Source organism: Cetorhinus maximus, chromosome 2, assembly GCF_964194155.1.
Source record: "Cetorhinus maximus chromosome 2, sCetMax3.hap1.1, whole genome shotgun sequence".
NCBI classification, from domain to species: Eukaryota; Metazoa; Chordata; class Chondrichthyes; order Lamniformes; family Cetorhinidae; genus Cetorhinus; species Cetorhinus maximus.
In genome coordinates, this window is record NC_135880.1 from 36,699,844 (window position 1) to 36,720,242 (window position 20,399).

General features: G+C 47.0%; 1 protein-coding gene across 2 annotated transcripts in view; it reads left to right on the plus strand.

Moving 5' to 3' along the window:
• Window positions 1–20,399, plus strand: part of dmgdh (dimethylglycine dehydrogenase) — a 159,083-nt gene that overhangs the window by 133,452 nt on the left and 5,232 nt on the right. For both annotated transcript variants that reach the window (XM_078563311.1, XM_078563316.1), the window contains 3 exons: window positions 8,527–8,684; window positions 14,079–14,138; window positions 14,792–14,926. In XM_078563311.1, the coding sequence (XP_078419437.1) occupies window positions 8,527–8,684; window positions 14,079–14,138; window positions 14,792–14,926 (353 nt within the window). The remainder of the gene's footprint in view (window positions 1–8,526; window positions 8,685–14,078; window positions 14,139–14,791; window positions 14,927–20,399) is intronic.

Consider the following 20,399-nt stretch of genomic DNA (forward strand, 5'->3'; position numbering starts at 1 on the left):
GTCCTTCAGGACTCAGCCAGCTTGGTCAATAGTGACGCTACCGAGTCACGCTGTATAAAGAGGGAGTGGAGCGGCTGTATAAAGGGCGGGAGTGGAGCGGCTGTATAAAGAGTGGGAGTGGAGCGGCTGTATAAAGAGTGGGAGTGGAGCGGCTGTATAAAGAGTGGGAGTGGAGCGGCTGTATAAAGGGTGGGAGTGGAGCGGCTGTATAAAGAGTGGGGGTGGAGCGGCTGTATAAAGAGTGGGGGTGGAGCGGCTGTATAAAGAGTGGGAGTGGAGTGGCTGTATAAAGAGTGGGAGTGGAGCGGCTGTATAAAGGGTGGGAGTGGAGCGGCTGTATAAAGAGTGGGGGTGGAGCGGCTGTATAAAGAGTGGGAATGGAGCGGCTGTATAAAGAGGGAGTGGAGCGGCTGTATAAAGAGGGAGTGGAGCGGCTGTATAAAGAGTGGGAGTGGAGCGGCTGTATAAAGGGCGGGAGTGGAGCGGCTGTATAAAGGGCGGGAGTGGAGCGGCTGTATAAAGGGCGGGAGTGGAGCGGATGTATAAAGGGTGGGAGTGGAGCGGATGTATAAAGAGTGGGAGTGGAACGGCTGCATAAAGAGTGGGAGTGGAGCGGCTGTATAAAGAGCGGGAGTGGAGCGGCTGTATAAAGAGCGGGAGTGGAGCGGCTGTATAAAGAGGGAGTGGAGCGGCTGTATAAAGAGCGGGAGTGGAGCGGCTGTATAAAGAGCGGGAGTGGAGCGGCTGTATAAAGAGGGAGTGGAGCGGCTGTATAAAGAGTGGGAGTGGAGCGGCTGTATAAAGAGGGAGTGGAGCGGCTGTATAAAGAGGGAGTGGAGCGGCTGTATAAAGAGGGAGTGGAGCGGCTGCATAAAGAGTGGGAGTGGAGCGGCTGTATAAAGAGTGGGAGTGGAGCGGCTGTATAAAGAGGGAGTGGAGCGGCTGTATAAAGGGTGGGAGTGGAGCGGCTGTATAAAGAGTGGGGGTGGAGCGGCTGTATAAAGAGTGGGAGTGGAGCGGCTGTATAAAGAGTGGGAGTGGAGCGGCTGTATAAAGAGGGAGTGGAGCGGCTGTATAAAGGGCGGGAGTGGAGCGGCTGTATAAAGGGTGGGAGTGGAGCGGCTGTATAAAGAGTGGGAGTGGAGCGGCTGTATAAAGGGTGGGAGTGGAGCGGCTGTATAAAGAGTGGGAGTGGAGCGGCTGTATAAAGAGTAGGAGTGGAGCGGCTGTATAAAGAGGGAGTGGAGCGGCTGTATAAAGGGCGGGAGTGGAGCGGCTGTATAAAGGGTGGGAGTGGAGCGGCTGTATAAAGAGTGGGAGTGGAGCGGCTGTATAAAGAGTGGAAGTGGAGCGGCTGTATAAAGAGTGGGGGTGGAGCGGCTGTATAAAGAGTGGGGGTGGAGCGGCTGTATAAAGAGTGGGAGTGGAGCGGCTGTATAAAGAGTGGGAGTGGAGCGGCTGTATAAAGGGTGGGAGTGGAGCGGCTGTATAAAGAGTGGGGGTGGAGCGGCTGTATAAAGAGTGGGAGTGGAGCGGCTGTATAAAGAGTGGGAGTTTACCTTTGAGGGAGCGGAACGGCCGTATGAAGAGCGGAGTGGAGTTTACCTGCAAGGGAGCCGGTTCTCACCCAGACCACTCGGAAGCACTGGAATTCGAAAGGAGTGATGTCAGGGCAAAGGTGAGAGCTGATTGGTAGGTAGTGGCTAAGTTTTTTTTTCCACTTTAAAGTGACGTTACAGAACGCAAGAGTTTCAGCATTTTTTTAAAGAAAAACTAAATGGTTTTTTACTTGGCTTCAACTGAAGGAAATAGTCTTTTAATTAAAAACAAACAAAGCTCAGTCCCGTGTGTTGTATGGCCTGCAGCATGTGAGAATTCTCCTTGCAGCCTAGATGACCACATGTGCAGGAAGTGCCACTGGCTTGACCAGCTTGAGCAATGGGTTTCGGAGCTTGAGCATCAGCTGGAGGCACAGCGGTGCGTCCGCGAGGCTGAGGGTTACATGGATAGCATGTTTTTAAATGTGCAGTCAGAGAAGGAATGGGTGACCACCAGTCGGAAGAAGGGAGGCAGGCAGGTAGTCAGGAAAGCCCCAGAGCGCATGTCACTCAAGAACCATTTTTCTATGTTGGAAAACGGTGAGGGCGCTGGTTCCTCCAGGGAGTGCAGCCAGAGCCAAGTTCCCAGCACTGTGGGTTCCTTAGCTGCACAACATGGGAGGAGTAAGAGTGCAAGACCAATAGTGGTAGGAGACTCAATAATGAGGGTGCAGACAGGCGCTTCTGTGGTCATAGATGTGACTCCAGGATGGTGTGTTGCCTCCCTGGTGCCAGGGTCAAGGAACAGAACAGCTGCAGGGCATTCTGAAGGGGGAGGGCGAACAGTCAGAGGTCGTGGTTCACATTGGTACCAACGACATAGCTAGAAAGAGGGATGAGGTCCTGCGACAAAAATTTAGGGAGCTAGGTAGCAGATTAAAAAGCAGGACCTCAAAGGTTGTAATCACGTGCAAGTGAGTATAGGAATAGGAGGATAGAGAGGATGAATGCGTGGCTGAAGAGATGTTGCAGGAGGGAGGGCTTTAGTTTCCTGGATCACTGGGTCTATTTCTGGCGAAGGTGGGGCCTGTACAAGTCGACGGGTTGCACCTGAACTGAAACAGGACCAACATCCTTGCGGGGAGGTTTGCTAGTGCTGTTGCCGGCTGGGGGGGGGGTGTTTTAAACTAATTTGGCAGGTGGGGGTGAAATACAAAGTGGAGGTACTGTAGGGGGTAATGCACAGCCAAATATAGAAGAGAAACTAAGCCAGCCTGGAAGGCTGGATAGACCTGTTACGGCACAAGGGAATAATGCCAGTCTGGATTGCATCTATTTTAACACAAGGAGTCTTACAAATAAGGCAGATGAATTGAGGGCGTTGATTAAAACATGGGAATTTGATATTGTTCCTATCACAGAGACATGGTTGAGGGAAGGGCAGGACTGGCAGCTCAATATTCCAGGGTACAGAATCTTCAGGTGGGGGGATGGAGCGGTGAAAAAGAGGAGATGGCATTGCACTGTTGATCAAGGAGTCAATTAGTGTAGAAAGGAGGGATGTTATCTTAGAAGGTTCTTCAAATGAGGCCATATGGGTAGAACTTAAAAACAAAAAGGGGGCAATCACCTTGCTGGAAGTGTACTATAGGCCTCCAAACAGTTAGGGGGAGATAGAGGAGCAAATATGTAGGCAAATGTCAGTGAAGTGTAAAAATAATGAGGTAATAATAGTAGGGGATTTCAACTGGGATAGTCTTAGTGTGAAAGGCTTAGAGGGGGCGGAATTCTTAAAGTGCATCCAGGAGAGCTTTTTGAGCCAGCATGTAGAAAGTCCTACAAGAGAAGGGGCGGTACTGGACCTAATTTTAGGGAATGAAGCTGGGCAAGTGGTAGAAGTATCAGTGGTGGAGCATTCCGGGGATAGTGACCATAACTCTGTAAGATTTAAGGTAGTTATGGAAAAGGACAAAGATGGACCAGAAATAAAGGTCCTCAATTGGGGGTAGGCAAGAGGATAACCAGGGAAAGAGTAAGGCCCACTGGGGACCAAAGTAGCAATCAGTGTGTGGAGCCGGAGGACGTAGGTGAGGTTTTGAATGATTACTTTTCATCTGTGTTCACTATGGAGAAGGACGATATAGGTGTAGAAATCAGGGAGGGGGATTGTGATATACTTGAACAAATTAGCATTGAAAGGGAGGAGGTACGAGCAGTTTTAGCCAGGCCCAAGTAAGATGTATCCCAGGCTGCTATGTGAGGACTAACACGGCAAGGGAATACACAATGAATGGTAGGACCCTAGGAAGTACAGAGGATCAGAAGGACCTCGGTGTACATGTCCATAGATCCCTGAAGGCAACAGCACAGGTAGATAAGGTGGTTGAGAAGGCAAATAGGATACTTGCCTTTATTAGCTGAGGCATAGAATATAAGAGCAAGGAGGTTATGTTGGAGCTGTATAAAATGCTGGTTAGGCCACAGCTGGAGTACTGTGTGCAGTTCTGGTCGCCACACTATAGGAAGGATGTGATTGCATTGGAGAGGGTGCAGAGGAGATTTACCAGGATGTTGCCTGGGCTCGAGCGTTTCGTCTATGAAGAGAGACTGAATAGGCTGAGTTACTTTCCTTAGAGCAGGGAAGGCTGAGGGGGGACCTGATAGAGGTATACAAAATTATGAGGGGCATAGATAGGAAGAAACTTTTCCCTTTAGCGGAGATGTCAATAACCAGGGGGTATAGATTTAAGGTAAGGGGCAGGAGGTTTAGCGGGGATTTGAGGAAAAATGTTTTCACCCAGAGGGTGGTTGGAATCTGGAACACATTACTTGAGGGGGTGGTAGAGGCAGGAACCCTCACAACATTTAAGAAGTATTTAGATGAGCCCTTGAAACACCATAGCATAGAGGGCTGCAGGCCAAGTGCTGGAAGATGGGATTAGAATAGATTGGTGCTTGATGGCTGGCACGGACAGGATGGGCCGAAGGGCCTGTTTCTGTGCTGTATAACTCTATGACTCTATGGAGGAGTACTAATTCATCCGCAGAGGGAGGGTAGGTAGATTTTAATCAGGGTGGAGGCTTCCTTGCCCATGTTTGACCTGATGTCATGAGACTTCACTTTTGCATTAGTAAAATATGTGTTCAATTTCCTGTCAGTTTTCTTTCCTGAACACTTTGCAGTTGTGCTTGGCGGCTTCACCATCATGCTCCTTAGCACCCCTCAGCCCAATCCATCCGGTTAACATTACTAGCATTACTGAAAAGCTGTGCAATTCCTGACACCCACCTCCCCCCCCCCCCATACACACACACATACATTTACACACACACACACATAGACACCATCTGGTGCTACCCATCATAGGAGCCAATCTACCCACAGAAATGCAGCTTTTCTTTGCAAATGCTGTTGTAATTTAGTCTGACTCAGCGACCCAAACTTTCCAACTGCAGCAACCACCTCCAATCAGAGACAACAGTTTGATCAATACATGGCCTTGGCCAACCACTTGTTCCATAAAAGTCCAGTTCTTCAGTGCAGTGACGCACACTCAGATTTCAAGGGCCTGAGCTTCATTCACACTGGATGATTGGGAGGGAGGGGGTGAGGATGGGGAAGTGTGTGTAGGTGAGCTGAGGAAGGGGGATTGCGGGGGTGAGGTGAGGATGGGAGGGTGTGGGGATGGGTGAGGTGAGGGTAGGAGAGTGTGGGAGTGAGGTAAGTATGGGGAAGTGTGGGGGTAAGGATGTGGGGGGTGAGGATGGGAGAGTGTGGGGGTGCGGATGTGGCGGGTGAGGTTGGGAGGATGTGGGGGGTGAGGATGGGAGAGTGTGGGGGTGGGGATGGGAGGATGCCGGGCGTGAGGATGGGAGAGTGTGGGGGTGGGGATGTGGCGGGTGAGGCTGGGAGGATGTGGGGGGTGAGGATGGGAGAGTGTGGGGGTGGGGATGGGGGAGTTTGGGGATGGAGATGGGTGAGGTGAGGATGGGAGAGGATGAGGTAAGGATGGGGGAGGGTGGGGTGGGTGAAGATAAGAGTGTATGGGGAATGGGGACGGGGGAGTGTGGGAGGTGAGGATGGGCGAATGTGAGTGGTGTGGATGGATGAGGGGAGGATGGGGGAATGTGAGTGAGATGAAGATTGGGTGAGGTGAGGATGGGAGAGTGTCAGGGGTGGGGATGGGGGAGGTAATGATTGGGGAGTATCAGGGGTGTGTGGGTGAGGTGAAGATGGGAGAGTGTCTAACCCCTAATGAGGGTTCCATCTGGTGGTGAGGGATGACTTCTGGCACAGTGTGCCCTAAGTGCAAAAATCTTTCTTCTCCTTTCCCCCTTGGTTCTTCCAGTGAGAGACCATGACCTCTGTGCTCTTGAGTCCCATTCACCCATCAGTGGAAACCATCCTTCATTGTTTTTTCACAGTTAGATCCCCAGTTTTCACCCCACCCTTTACTGGCAGCTTCCCTCTTGGTGCCACTTCCACCCATGTTACTACTGTTCCCCTACATCTCTGTAGGAAATGCTGAACCTCACACCAACCCCATTCTTGAGCCTCCTTCTCCTCACCTGAGCTGTCATTCCAGGACCCCATTCCCTAATTTCCCTCTCTCCCTGTTGAGCCCCCTGTCTGCTGGGCTCTATTCCTCGGTCACCAGCCCCCAAGCCTCCTGTCTGTAGTTTCCCTGACTTTCAACTTCCTGTCCACTGCCACCATCCTTCCCACCCCGAGCCCGCAGTCTCCTGACCACAGCTTTCCACAGTCAAACATTCTTCCTTCTCTAAGCCCCAATTCTCCACTCCCTCACCTCTTCAAAACCAGCCCAGCACTTTTCCCTGTACTCTCTCCCTTTGTCAGCCGGCTAGACTCTCAGTTGTTCTCCACCCACTGCCCATTTCTGGTCACCCAGAAATGAAGACCGACTATCTCATTGTAGCATGAGTTAATGTATGTACGAACACATGAATTAGAAGCAGGAGTAGGCCATTCGACCCCTCGAGCCTGCTCTGCCATTCAGTAAGATCGTGGCTGATCTGATTGTGGCCTCAACTCCACTTTCCTGCCTACCCCCAATAACCTTTGACTCTCTTGTTAGTCAAGAACCTATCTACCCCTGCCTTAAAAATATTCAATGGCCCTGTCTCCACTGCTCTCCTGGGAAGAGAGTTACAAAGACTCACGACCCTCTAAGAGAAAAAGTTTCTTCTCATTTCCATTTTAAATGGGAGACCCCTTATTTTTAAACTGTCCTCTAGTTCTAGTCTCTCCCACAAGGGAAAACATTCTTTCATCATCCACCCTCAGGATCTTATGTACTTCAATAAGATCACCTCTCATTCTTCTGAACTCCAGTAGATACAGGTCCAACCTGTCCAACCTTTCTTCAAAAGACAACCCCCTGAGTAATGTCACTGAGCCAAAAGTTTCTCTGCTGCTGCACCTGGGGATGTCGTAGGTGGAGGGGCTTAAGTGGTACTTTTCTGCTATAAAAGTGTCCAAAAATTTATGTCCAGTTCCAGTGGGCACTCATATCCAGGGTCTTCCACAAGTTTTTCCTTTACAGTGCCCTAACTCTAACCTTAGTTAGTGAGGAATTCTGATGTTTCCTGATGATGGTTTATGTGACCTTTGAGACAGATTCCCTTCGGATTCATACAGGTGGCTGGATACAGGACCAGAATTCCCATACATATGTTTGCAGAAGACTCAGGGCCAAGGACTCAGAAGCTCTGAGGCGAGAACAATATCTGCCCCAAGAGGCTCATTAGACCGTAGTGAGGTTGAGCATCACTAGTGACCCTGGGGTTCAGGTAGCACTTTAGTACAACATCAGGAAAGGTTTCAAAATAGCAGAGAAGCACTAGGGTAGGCCTGGTGATAAATGAATTGTTTGTTTTAAATGCATGCCTGTATAATAAACCCACTTTTTAGATATAGTCCAAGGAATGTCTTTTTTGTGGTTGAGATGCGATTTGAAGGGAGGACTGCATCTATAAAATTTTCTCCCTCTGAGATGTGTTCCACATAATGGGCTGATAAGTGGAAAGAACATTTGCGCCACTCTAATGCCAGGCAATAACCATCTCCGGCAAGAGAGGCTCTAACCATCTCCCCATTACATTCAATGGCATTACCATCGTGGAATCCTCCCACTATCAACATGCTGGGGGTTACCATTGACCAGAAGTTTAACTGGATTAGCCATAGAAATACTGCCGCTACAAGAGTGAGCCAGAGCTTTGGAATTCTGCAGCAAGTAACTCAGCTCCTCACTCTCCAAACCCTGTGCACCATCTACAAGTCAGGAGTGTGATGGAATACTCTCCACTTGCCTGGATGAGTGCAGCTCCAACAACACTCAAGAAACACCATCCGGGACAAAGCAGCCCATTTGGTCGGCAACCCATCCACCACTTTCAACATTCACTCCCTCCATCACCGACGCACAAGTGACAGGAGTGTGTACCATCTACAAGACACACTGCAGCAACTCACCAAGGCTCCTCAGACTGCTCCTTCCAAACCTGTGACCAAAACCCGAGGATTATTTAGATGGAATGTCTAAGCAAACTCTTTCCAACATTCCGATGTTTGTACATTCTTGCCAAATCTGTAATAAGTAGTGCTGTAAATCCTAGAGAACATAATAGCAGTAATTGATGAGAGCAATGGCTGAAGTCCTAGTGAGGTAAATTCTGACCAGAGTAAATAATGTTAGCCATTGCATTATACATTGTGGTGTGCTTATGAACAAGTTTACTTGCATTCTAATTTACTTGCACTGAATAGAATTCCAATGTTTGTGACGGCTGGTAATGCTGATATACCCCAGCTGTACATCCTATTTTATCTAAGTGTGGAAGAGTTGAAAGGTGAAGAAAGAAACCTGTGCCACTCTCCTTGTAATGTAATGAGTGTAACAGTAATATTAATATTAATTTTTGTGGCGTGGTTTAGGCTTGATTGACTTCTCAGTTTTCACTCTAGGTGAGCTTGGCTGGGAGTTGTACCATAAACGACAAGATACTGCTGCACTCTATACTGCCATCATGGAAGCAGGGCAGGAATTTGGAATTGACAACTTTGGAGCATATGCCATGAACTCTTTACGGCTTGAGAAAGCGTTTAGAGGCTGGGGAGCAGAGGTCAGTAGCAGTAGGATACTAAATGTGCTCTTTTCATAGTCTTCCTGGGTAAATGTACTGCCCGATTTGGTACTCGGCAATAACCACAGCGGTAATCTCTAATCTGTGCTGAGCTAAAACGAAAAGCTGAGTGGGGTGGATTTTAACTGGGAGCAGGTTTTGGATGGGCAGAACGCAGGGCAAGTGTCAAACCCATTTGACGGTGTCAATTTTAGGCCCAGGTTCTTTTAACTCCTCGGCCTCCTTTACATCCCCCTGGGGAGGATCCAACTTTCAGCAGGTCAAAATCACAGGGCCTGGAGGTTATTTTCCTGCACTATGTTGTATAGTATAGAACATACAGCGCAGAAACCAGCTATTCAACCCAGCCAGTCTGTACTGGCGTTTATACTCCACCCGAGTCTCCTCCCATTCCATCTGCCTCATCTCACCCTTCCAGCCTATCTTTCTATTTCTCTTCTCTGCCGTGCACCCATTTAGTCTCCCTTTTGGAAGTAGCTAATTTGCTTGAACCACTTCCTGTCATAGCAACTTCCACATTCTAACTACTCTCTAAGTAAAGAAATTACTCTTTATTTCCCTATTAGAGCTATCTTGTATTGATGGCCCCTGGTTTTAGAATCTCCCACAAGTGGAAACACTGGATGAGAAATTGGGCTCGTGACTAATGGAAGTTGCGACAAAGGGCCGTCAGACGCTGCATCACGTTTGGGTCCACAAGTGTGCGAGCGGAGTTAGCCACCACTTGCACGCTGGAATAATTGGGCTCCAAGCTCTGCACAAAGCTCTGTGCCAAGTTGGTGCACGACTCCCTTGTGCTCCCTGACATTGACTGTAAGCTTTCTTGCCGGCTCCCCAGTGCACCAAGCATTTTGCTGAAAGTGCCCATCAAAGTCCTTTATGAGTCCTCTGCAGCAAAACTCGTGCGCTACCTCATCCACCGCCAAGTGAGCACCTGTTTTATCCTTGTCCCCTGCCCTGGCAAGAGTTCACTCATTGCCCAGTGTCTCTCCAAGTGCAGATCCCGCCATTAATCCATTCTCTAAGATACACACAGTACCAGTTGCTGAGCTGGTGGCCGTGAGTATGAAATCAAGTGACGGTGCTGTGTCATCACCCTCTTCCCGGTGTTTCTCCACTGCCTGACTAGGTTTCGCCACTTGGGTGTCTGAATGGGAAAAGGCAAAAGGGTAAAGTGATGCATGCTCGCAGCATCTGCAGCTTGTAAATCAGAAGGATGTGTGGGATGCGTGGGAAATGGGATGTGAGAAGAAGGAGGAATGGGGAATGAGGATACCATAATCTTCAGTGGCTTCAGCCCTGCCACTGGCCATGACATCATCAGTGGCCTCCCAATAATGGCAAGCGCTGTCTCCTCCACCGGGGCTAGGATATGCAAGCATGCCTGTTCCCCTTCTGGATAGCTCCTGCTGTCTCCAGCTGTGTGCCGCTGTATCCTGCAAGAGAGAAGCATGTATGCAGTGGGTGCTATATTAACCTGATGTGGCTGTCATGCTTCTATGACTGGCAGTGTGTGCAGCTTGTGAGATGTGGATGTGAGACTTGCAGCAATGCTGAATGCCTAAAGGTGAATATTTTTATGCTGAACAGAGTTAACACAATCTAACAGCGTTAGCGGAACTTTTTGATTAGTATGAAACTCCTACAGCAGAATTGAAGCTACCCTGCCCCACAGTGGTCATTTTCAGTAATACTCATGTCGGTATTTGGATATGTCGCAAGTCACTGTAAGTATTATCAAAGGAGTGTTTTTGTTTTATAAAATGATTAAAAGCCTGGTTTTAACCCTGATCGCCCAACAGAAATGGTGTGGGCTGATGGTTAAAATGGCGATTGGGTGCTTCCTGCTGTGTTCCTCACCTACACGCTTGCTAGATCTCGCCTCAGGAAGGATTTCAGCCATAGGCAGGCCTGGGCCTCACTACTAGTTATATATCAGGATCCAATGGCGTTCACTTGGATCTGACACGATTTTTACTTTGCATGTGAACAGTGTCGGACCTGCCATTGAATGGTGGCAATAGACAGGATCAGGCCCAGAAGAGGGTCAGGTAAGTTTAATTTCTTAAATTTGTATTTTTGTTTCCTGGCAGACCTGCTCCTCCTGCCTCAGGGTAACCTCTTTTCACCCAGTTGTGATCGTCTCCCAGACTCCTGCATATTTCATGCCAAGTCCCATTTCTGCGGATCCCCCCAGCAGCTTCTTTCCTGCTGGCTCCATTGTTGCTGGCTTCGGGTGAGAGCGTGACCTGGAGAATGATAATGAAGCCCAGGATTTACAATTGCCCAGGCCTGCAGCTGCGACTCCTGCCTCAGAACCTGCCTGCTCCACTCCTACTCCAAGTTAAAATGGGGCTTTGCTTATTTCTTCCTTTCCCCCCAGGCTTCATATCACACCGCAATTTAGTAAACAAATCAGCAATTTTTATCCATAATTAAGAAAGTGCTGGCCTGTTACCAGCTGCTAAGTGATTTATTGGATGTACCCCAAAAGGGAAAAACCGGTTCAATGTTTTCTATTCCCAGTAAGAATCAGTAATCCTGGCATCAGTTATACTGGAGCATCATTTTAAAGTGTACAAAACCACTTCAGACAAGTTTTACTGGTACCCTTCATTTCCAAGTTTTACTGTTTTTTTTTTCCTTTTGGTGGTGTCAGCTTGGCTCAGTGGTAACACTCCCTCCTCCAAACTGGAAGCTTTTAAGTTTCAAACCCCACACCAGGCCCTGAGCACATAATCCAAACTGATACTTCAGTGCAGTACTGATGGAGTTCTGAGTTGTGAAATGTTAAACTGAAGACCCAGGCCCAATTTTAACTCAGGGGCAAAACGGGCTCATTAGCGAGGGGTGGCAGACTGGACAGGAAGCTCCTAATTGTGTTGTGAGCTTGAGGCATGGGCTATGTTGACATTCAAGCCTTATTTCCATTTAACGTAACCTCCTCCCTATCGAATGAGAAAGCGAGCTGTCCACGCACATGACACGTTTGATTTCCATCCAACTCAAGAGGCCTGGTTAGCATGGGGATGCACTTCTTCAAGTGAGGTCGTATTCCCTACTTGCTTCTCCTTGACCAACTGTGAAACACATTATTAACAACAGGAAATGAGTCGGAGGGCTGCCCTTCCACATTTCTGATGCCTTCCGTCCCTAAGTGCCTCCCTGGAGGAAGTTAGGGCCATGAGGGAGGTACTGTTCCCCAGGAACAGGAGGAATGTCCTCAAAGCCACTATGAAGCGGGCCTGAAAAGAGGAGGCTGCAGAACTGGTGGCATTAGTATTTCTCACAGAAGCTGTGTTTAATGCACAAAGAGGTTCAATAAACCACAAGAACAACAAAGACAAGTATAATTCTTGTTATAATCCCCATAGAGACTGATAACTTTTAAAAAGAGATATGAATTTCCCAGTGACTGACTCAAACAGCTGCACAACAAGATTTCACGTTTTAAAACTTCTACCGTAACAAGCAAACTAAAATCAACTTCGGCTAGACATTACTTAGCGGCAACAAATACACTAAACTGAAGAAAAAGTATTCCTTTATGACTCATTAACACTACCGAAAACCCCACGCCTCATTTATACACTACACTGCACTCTGAGAAGAGATGTAGTCTTGCTTTTAAAGTCCAAAGCACCTCCCAGCTTTAACAGGATCTTTTCTCCCTGCTCCACCAGAGTGAATCTTCCAATGTCCTTTTAAACAAAGTCCCCTTCACTCAGCCTTCTAAGCATAATCAAATGGATTTCCAGTAGCAAGGGACCCTCTGGCAATTCCATGGCCTTTAACTTTCCTTGTTTCTTCAAACTAAGAATCATGCTCACCAGCACTCTGCTTGGTTGTTAACCCGAAATTGGCCCTCTTTTCCTGCTTGGCAGAGCTGCACCAGTTGTGAGTCTTCTTCCCCCAAATCTTTCTGTCTGCCTGACTCTGTGAGTCTGTATGCAGTAAGGCCAGCTGCTTTCTCCTTTATGTCCAGGTGTTAAAGCTTGTACCTTACTTTGAATAAGTTTCAATTTGAGTTTCAGGTCACGTGGGTTTGTCTCCAAGCAGATTTCCAATGAAGTCACATGGGCCTGTCTCCAGGCAGATTTAGTATGAGGTCACATGCCCCTCTCCAAATTACTCCATTTTACCTTGACTTAAAGGAGACAGTTTAAAACATAACCATCATAAAGTCCAGTGGTCATAACACTCATCATCTCGCCAACTATCACAATATCTCACAACACTCCTTTTACTCCCTCCCCTACCATTCATAACAATTCTCTGCCCTATCCTTCTAGCTACAATTATAAGGGCACACTGCAATACCTCCCTTCCTCTTTTCAAACCCTTAGCCCATTCTCTTCTCACACATTACCACTTGCACAACCATCAAACCTCTCACCACTGCTTCCTCACTTGACATTACATACACTTTGCTTTACATTCATCACCCCCCTGTCCCACTCCAAGCTGCTGCTTCTCCACCTCTAAACACTTGTCTTCTACACCTCCAGTTATTATTCCAACAGTCGTTTTCTCTTTCTGCTGGACAAGGCAGCACCTAACACCAGGGAGAGACCGAGGGGAAAGGAGACAACATCATTGCTCTCACCCAAGCAAAGAAGAAGCCTCAGAGATCAGTGACACTCAGGATTAAATGGCTTTTGCTTAGTTTTTTTCAATTGAAACTACTATTTATATAGCATTGGATCAAACAATCATGAATTCTGAACGCTAAACCTGTCTTTATTCATCAAAGTGTTAAGTTAGTCTTTAGATGCTCTTCTTATGGCCATTTTTTCCCCATCCTCTTCTGAAAAAGGTCACCCATGCTGCCTTGTGATCGGATGGGTGCTGGGAATCTGCTAGTACTTTGCCCATTCTTTATGCATCAACTTAGGATCAGTAATCTATTTGACCCTCGGACATCACAGCCAGGCCTGATTCCATCATCATCAAATGCCTCCGTGTCTGCACTTTGCAGCAGGCAACATTGAAGGAAGGTCAGAAACTGCTGCTGTTTTTATTTTTCCTGCCTCTAGCGTCAAGTGAGATCAGCTACCTCAGCATAATCCAGGAATTGTACCAGTGACCTTGTCACTCTGTGTGGCTCAGTAACACACCACGTGATTCATTCACTAACTCATATTTCCAGGAACTGCAAGCTTTTTTTCTAAATGATTTTCTGACCGTTGCCGAGTTAGCTGATCTTGTCAAGAACAGCAGTTATTTTCTAGGATAAGATATTTAATAACCTCGGCTCACAGTCAATATGTATAAATAACGCCTTTAGCACTGTTGCATAATCTGTAAACCACTTGACTTTGCTGAGGGTTTAATTATAACGAAGCATTTACAGATCAGTTTTCTGTTCTCCAGATGAACTGTGACACAAATGCCTTCGAAGCTGGATTGGACTACTTCATCAAGTTAAACAAGGTGCGGGTGATTATTGAATAGGAAGTACTTCCACAAATTACCTGAAAGTATTGATTAAAATCAATACCTAGCCCCCTTTCTCATATCCCTACCGTTCCACTCACTGAGTTATTTCACTCCCTTCCAAACAGGTTTGAAGAAATAATAACACTCAACTCTGTCTCAAAACTCTTTCATTTAATTGTGCCATGCTGCTTGTACTGCACACTAAGTCACCACTGGCCTTCTCATACTGATTATCTCCTGTGCGCTTTTCCAGTCTATTTATCTACCCTGTTATTTCTGCTTTGTCAAAGGCTAAACATATCTCTACAAGACCTGAACCATTGATTAGCAGAGGGCACGTTTAGCAGCAACATTTCAGCTTTATCTGTTCTTTATCTTACAGTTAAGCATTTCTACCGCAACATAAAACCACAGCACATTTCATGCAAAGTCATGTTCAACATGAATTATACATTTAAAGATAAAGGGAACTTTGAAAGCCAGGACATTTTAAAACATGCCAGGAGTTGTTCACTCTTTGCCACTGTAGCAGCCGAACACAGAAATGATTTTCTTTACATGTGCGGGTTATATCTTGACAAAGGGAAAGGTAATTCAGGATTCTATGCATACAAAGCTGAGGTGTTTAATGTATTTGTTTCACTCAGCCGACAGAGTTCATAGGAAAACAGGCTTTGACAAAAATCAAGAAAGAGGGAGTTCAGCGTAAGCTAGTGTACCTCACCATGCAAACTGACAGCGTGGATCCTGAAGGAAATGAAAGCATTTGGTATGAAGAGAAGGTAGGCTCAAAGAGAGTTAAATGGCTTAATCGTTGATAGTGTTGAACTCTTTATGCCTGAGATCAAACGTCTCCAAACTACATCCACTGGCCAAATGCGCCCATAAGGTCTGACTCAAGAAGCCATTTTAATTACCACTGAAGTAAAATGACAAAATAATTCAAATGTTAAATAGAGGTTTTCCTCTGTAAACCTTTCTTTGAATGTTTCCTTTGCTCAACAATTGCAGTATAGAGATGTATCCTCCTGCTGCTAAGTAAGTGGAGCAACCTCCACTTTTCTGGCTCCCTGAAGAGAGGAGGTTTAGTGACTGTGGACATGGTTTTAGGGTAGTATATAGTTCATTACAGGGAGCCAATTAAAAGAAGGTGCAACGACAAATAAGATAAAATGTACGCAAAATACTGTAGATGCTGGAAATCTAAAATAATAACAGAAAATGCTGGAAATACCCAGCCGACCAGGGAGCATCTGTGGAGAGCAACAGAGTTAACATTTTAGGTCGATGACCTTTTGTCAGAACTGGCAAAGATTAGAGATGTATCAAGTGCTAAGCAAGTGTAGAGGCAGGGAAAGGAAAGTCTATCATAAGTTAGAAGACAGGCGAGATTAAGTGATGAAAGGGATGTGGGCGTCACCAGCATCGGTTGTCCATCCCTAATTGCCCTTGAACTAACTAGCTTGCTAGGCCATTTCAGAGTCAACCAGGTAAGGACAGCAGATTTCTTTCCCTAAAGGACGTTCATGAACCAGGTGGGTTTTTACAACAATCGATAATAGCTGTCATGGTCACCATTACTGAGACCAGCTTTATTTCCTAATTGTTTTTAAAATCAATTGAATTCAAATTCCACCAGCTGATGTGGTGAGATTTAAACCTATGTCCCCTATGCAATTAACCTGGAGCCTCTAGATCGCTAGTCCAGTGCCATTACCACTATACCACCATCTCCCCAATGGTAGATGGCCAAAAGGAGTGGGAATGGGACAGTAAATAAACAAAAGATGTGTCCAGAGGAGATGTGAATAGTAGAATCATGAACATTTGCCTTCTGAAAACAAAGAAAAAAGGAAAACAAAAAAAAATCACCAAAGAGAAAGGAAACAAATGGGGGCAGTCGTTATGAATTGAAATTGTCACGTTGAGTCCAGAAGGCTGTAAAGTGCCTAATGAAAGACAAGCTGCTGTTCTTCGAGGTTACTTGAGTTTCATTAGGACAGTGTCAAAGGCTAGAATGGAGTGGGATGGAGAATTAAAATGTCAGCCAACAGGAAGCTTGAGGTCACTCTTGCAGACTGAACAAAGGTGTGTAGCCGGTAACTACTCAATCTGTGTTTGGCTTCCCTGGTGTAGAGGAAACTACATCATCAGCAGCAAATACAGCAAATGGAATTGATAAAAATACAAGTAAATCACTGTTTCACCTGGAAGGACCCTTCGAGGAGGTGAAAGGGCAGGTTTTGCATATCCTGAACTTGCATGGGAAGGTACCATGGGAGCAGGCACCAGGAGTGATTGATGATTGGGCCAGGTTGTCGTGGAAGGAATGATCCCTTTGGAATGTTGAAGGGGGAGGGAAGATGTGTTTGGTGGTACCATCGTGCTGGAAGTGGCAAAAATGACAAAGGATGATTTGTTCAATGTGGAGGCTGGTGGGATGGGAGGTAAAGACAAGAGAAACCTTATTATGGGTCTGTGGGGGAGGGGAAGGGGGTGAGAGCAGAAGTGCGGGAATAGGATAAATATGGTCAAGGTCCTGTTATGGTGGGGGGAGAATCTTCAGTTTATGAAAAAGGAAGACCCTCTGGGCCCAGCCATCTCCGGCTGCTTCATCAATGACCTTCCTTCCACCATAAGGTCAGAAGTGGGGATGCTCGCTGATGATTGCACAATGTTCAGTACTACCAGCGACTCCTCAGGTACTGAAGCAGTCCGTGCCAATGTGCAGCAAGACCTGGACAACAATCAGGCCTGGGCTGATAAGTGGCAAGTAACATTCAAACCACGTAAGTGCCAGACAATGACCATCTCCAACAAGAGGGAATTTAACCATCTCCCCTTGATATTCAGTGGCATTAACGTCATTGAATCCTCCAATATCTACACCTGTGGGTTACCCAGAAACTGAATTGGACTTAAATACTGTGGCTACAAGAGCAGGTCAGAGACTGGGAATTCTGAGGCGAGTGACTCACCTCCTGACTCCCCAAAGTATGTTCACCATCTACAAGACACAAGTCAGAAGTGTGATGGAATGCTCTCCGCTTGTCTGGATGAGTGCAGTTCCAACAACACACAAGAAGCTTGACACCATCCAAGACAAAGCAGCCCGCTTGATTGGCACCCCAGCCAGCACCTTCAACATTCATTCCCTTCGCCGCCAATCCACAGTGGCAGTAGTGTGTACCAGCGACGAGATGCACAAAGCATTTTCAAAATTCTTTCATGGTTTGTGGGTGCTGCTGGCTGGGCCGCATTTTTATTGCCCATCCCTGATTGCCCTTGAGAAGGTGGTGGTGAACAGTCTTCATGAACCACTGCAGTGCATGTGGTGCAGGTACACCCACAGTGCTGCTAGGGAGGGAGTTCCAGGAATTTGACCCAGCGGCCGTGAAGGAATGGCGATATGGTTTGGAGAGGAACATGCAGGCGTTGGTGTTCCCATGCATCTGCTGCCCTTGTCCTTCTAGGTGCCAGAGGTCACAGGTTTGGAAGATGCTGTCAAAGGAGCCCTGGTGAGTTGCTGCAATGCATCTTATAGATGGTACACACTGCCGCTACTGTGTATTGCTGATGGAGGGAGTGGATGTTGGAGGTGGTAGTTGGGGTGCCAATCAAGCGGGCTGCTTTGTCCTGAATAGTGTTGAGCTTCTTGAAGGTTGATGGAGCTGCACTTATCCAGGCAAGTGGGGAGTATTCCATCACACTCGTGAGTTCTGCCTTGTAGATGGTGGACAGGGTTTGGGGAGTCAGGAGGTGAGTTACTCTGTGTAGTGTTCCCATCCTCTGACCTGCTCCTGTGGTTCAGTTCAGTTTCTGGTGAATGGTAACCTACCAGGATGTTGATGGTGAGGGATTCAGTAATGGTAATGCCATTGAATGTCAAGGGGAGATAGTTAGATTCTCTCTTGTTGGAGATGGCCACTGTCTGGCACTAATGTGGTGTGAATGTTACTTGCCACTTATCAGCCCAAGCCTGAATGCTGTCCAGGTCTTGCTGCATTTGGACATGGACTACTTCAGTATCTGAGGAGTCATGAAATATGCTGAACATTGTGCAATCATCAGCGAACATCCTCACTTCTGACCTTACGATTGAGGGAAGGTCATTGATGAAGCAGGTGAGGGTGGTTGGGCCTAAGACACAGGAACTCCTGCAGTGACGTGCTGGGACTGAGATGATGGACCTTCAACAACCACAGCCATTTCCCTTTGTGTTAGATATGACTCCAACCAGTGGAAACTCCCATTGACTCCATTTTTGTTAGGGCTCCTTGATGCCACATTCAGTCAAATGCATCCTTGATGCCAAGAGCTCTTTTGTCCATGTTCAAACTAAGGCTGGAATGAGGTCAGGAGCTGAGTGGCCCTGGTGGAACCCAAACTTAGCGTCAGTGAGCAGGTTGTTTCTGGGAATGTGCTGCTTGATAGCACTGCCAACCACCCCTTCCATCACTTTGCTGATGATCAAGAGTAGACTGATGGGGCAGTAATTTGCTGGGTTGGATTTGTTCTGCTTTTTGTGGACAGGACATACATGGGAAATTTACCACAATTTCTGGTAGATGCCAGTGTTGTAGCTGTACTGGAACAGCTTGGCTAAAGATCCAGCCGGTTCTGGAGCACAAGTCTTCAGTACTATTGCTGGAACATTGTCAGGGCCCATAGCCTTTGCGGTATCTAGTGCCTTCAGCCATTTCTTGATCACATGGAGTGAATCGAATTGGCTATAGACTGACATCTGTGATGCTGGGGATCTCCAGAGGAAGCCAAGATGGATCATCCATTTGGCACTTCTGGCTGAAGATTGTTGCAAATGCTTCAGCCTTATCTTTTTCACTAATGTGCTAGGCTCCCCCATTGTTTAGGATGGGGATATTTGTAGAACTTCCTCCTCTAGTTAGTTGTTTAATTGTCCACCACCATTCACGACTAGATGTATATGATTCTGCTGCTGCTGATGGCCCACAGTGCCTCATGGATGCCCAGTTTTGAGTTGCTAGATCTGTTCAAAATCTATCCTACTTAGCATGGTGGTAGTGCCACACAACACGATGGAGGATATCCTCACTGTGAAGACAGGACTTCATCTCCACAAGGACTGTGTGGTGGTCACTCCTACCAGTACTGTCATGAACAAATGCATCTGCGGCAGGCAGGTTGGTGAGGATGAGGTCAAGTTGGTTCTTCCCTTATGTTGGTTCCCTCACCACCTGCCAGAGACCCAGTCTAGCATGTTATTCAGGACTTAGCCAGCTCGGTCAGTAGTGGTGCTACTGAGCCACTCTTGGTGATGGACATTGAATTCCCCCACCCAGAGTACATTCTGTGCCTTTGCCACCCTCAGTGCTTCTTCCAATTGGTGTTCAACATGGAGGAGCACTGATTCATCAGCTGAGAGGGAACGGTAGGTGGTAATCTGCAGGTGATTTCCTTGCCCATGTTTGACCTGATACCAAAGCATTAGCCTGGGCTTCTGGATTACTACGGCTGGTGACATTTCCCCTACAGCACCACCTCCCTCACTAAGACATCTTCAACAGCACCTTCCAAACCCACAACCTCTACTACCTAGAAGGACAAGGGCAGCAGATGCATGGGAATACCGCCACCTACGAGTTCCCCTACAAGTCATATATCATCCTGACCTCAAACCATATCATGTCCCAGAGTCAAAATACCGGAAGTCCCTTTCAAGCAGCACTGTGGTTATACCTGCACCAGATGGGCTGCAGCTGTTCATGAAGGCGGCTCACCACCACCTTCTCAAGGGCAGTTATGGATGGGCAACAAATGCTTGGCTTAACAGTGGTGCACACATCCCGTGAAAGAATTAAAAATAAAGCAAATTGAAAGCACTAGCGTGGATGATATTACATCAGAACAGATGTGATATAGATGAGGATGGAGAATGGTGTTGAGTCCTTGCACGAAGTTGGGTGGGAGGAAGTGTAATAATGATAACTCTGTGAGTCATTGGGTTTGTAGTAGATATTGGTTGACAGACGGAATCCAGAAATGGAAATAGAAAATTCAAGTTGAACTTGGGAACAGAGTTGTTGAAATTTTCCAGTTTGAGGCGAGAGTTGGAAGAAGCACCGATACAGTCATCAACATCCCTGAGGTGAGAGAGGGGACCTGAGTCGGACTGAACAAAAAACATTCCACATATCCCACAAAAGGTAAGATATAGCTGGGAGTAATTAGTTTCTCATAACAACACCTTTCATTTGGAGGAAGTGAGCGGAGTCT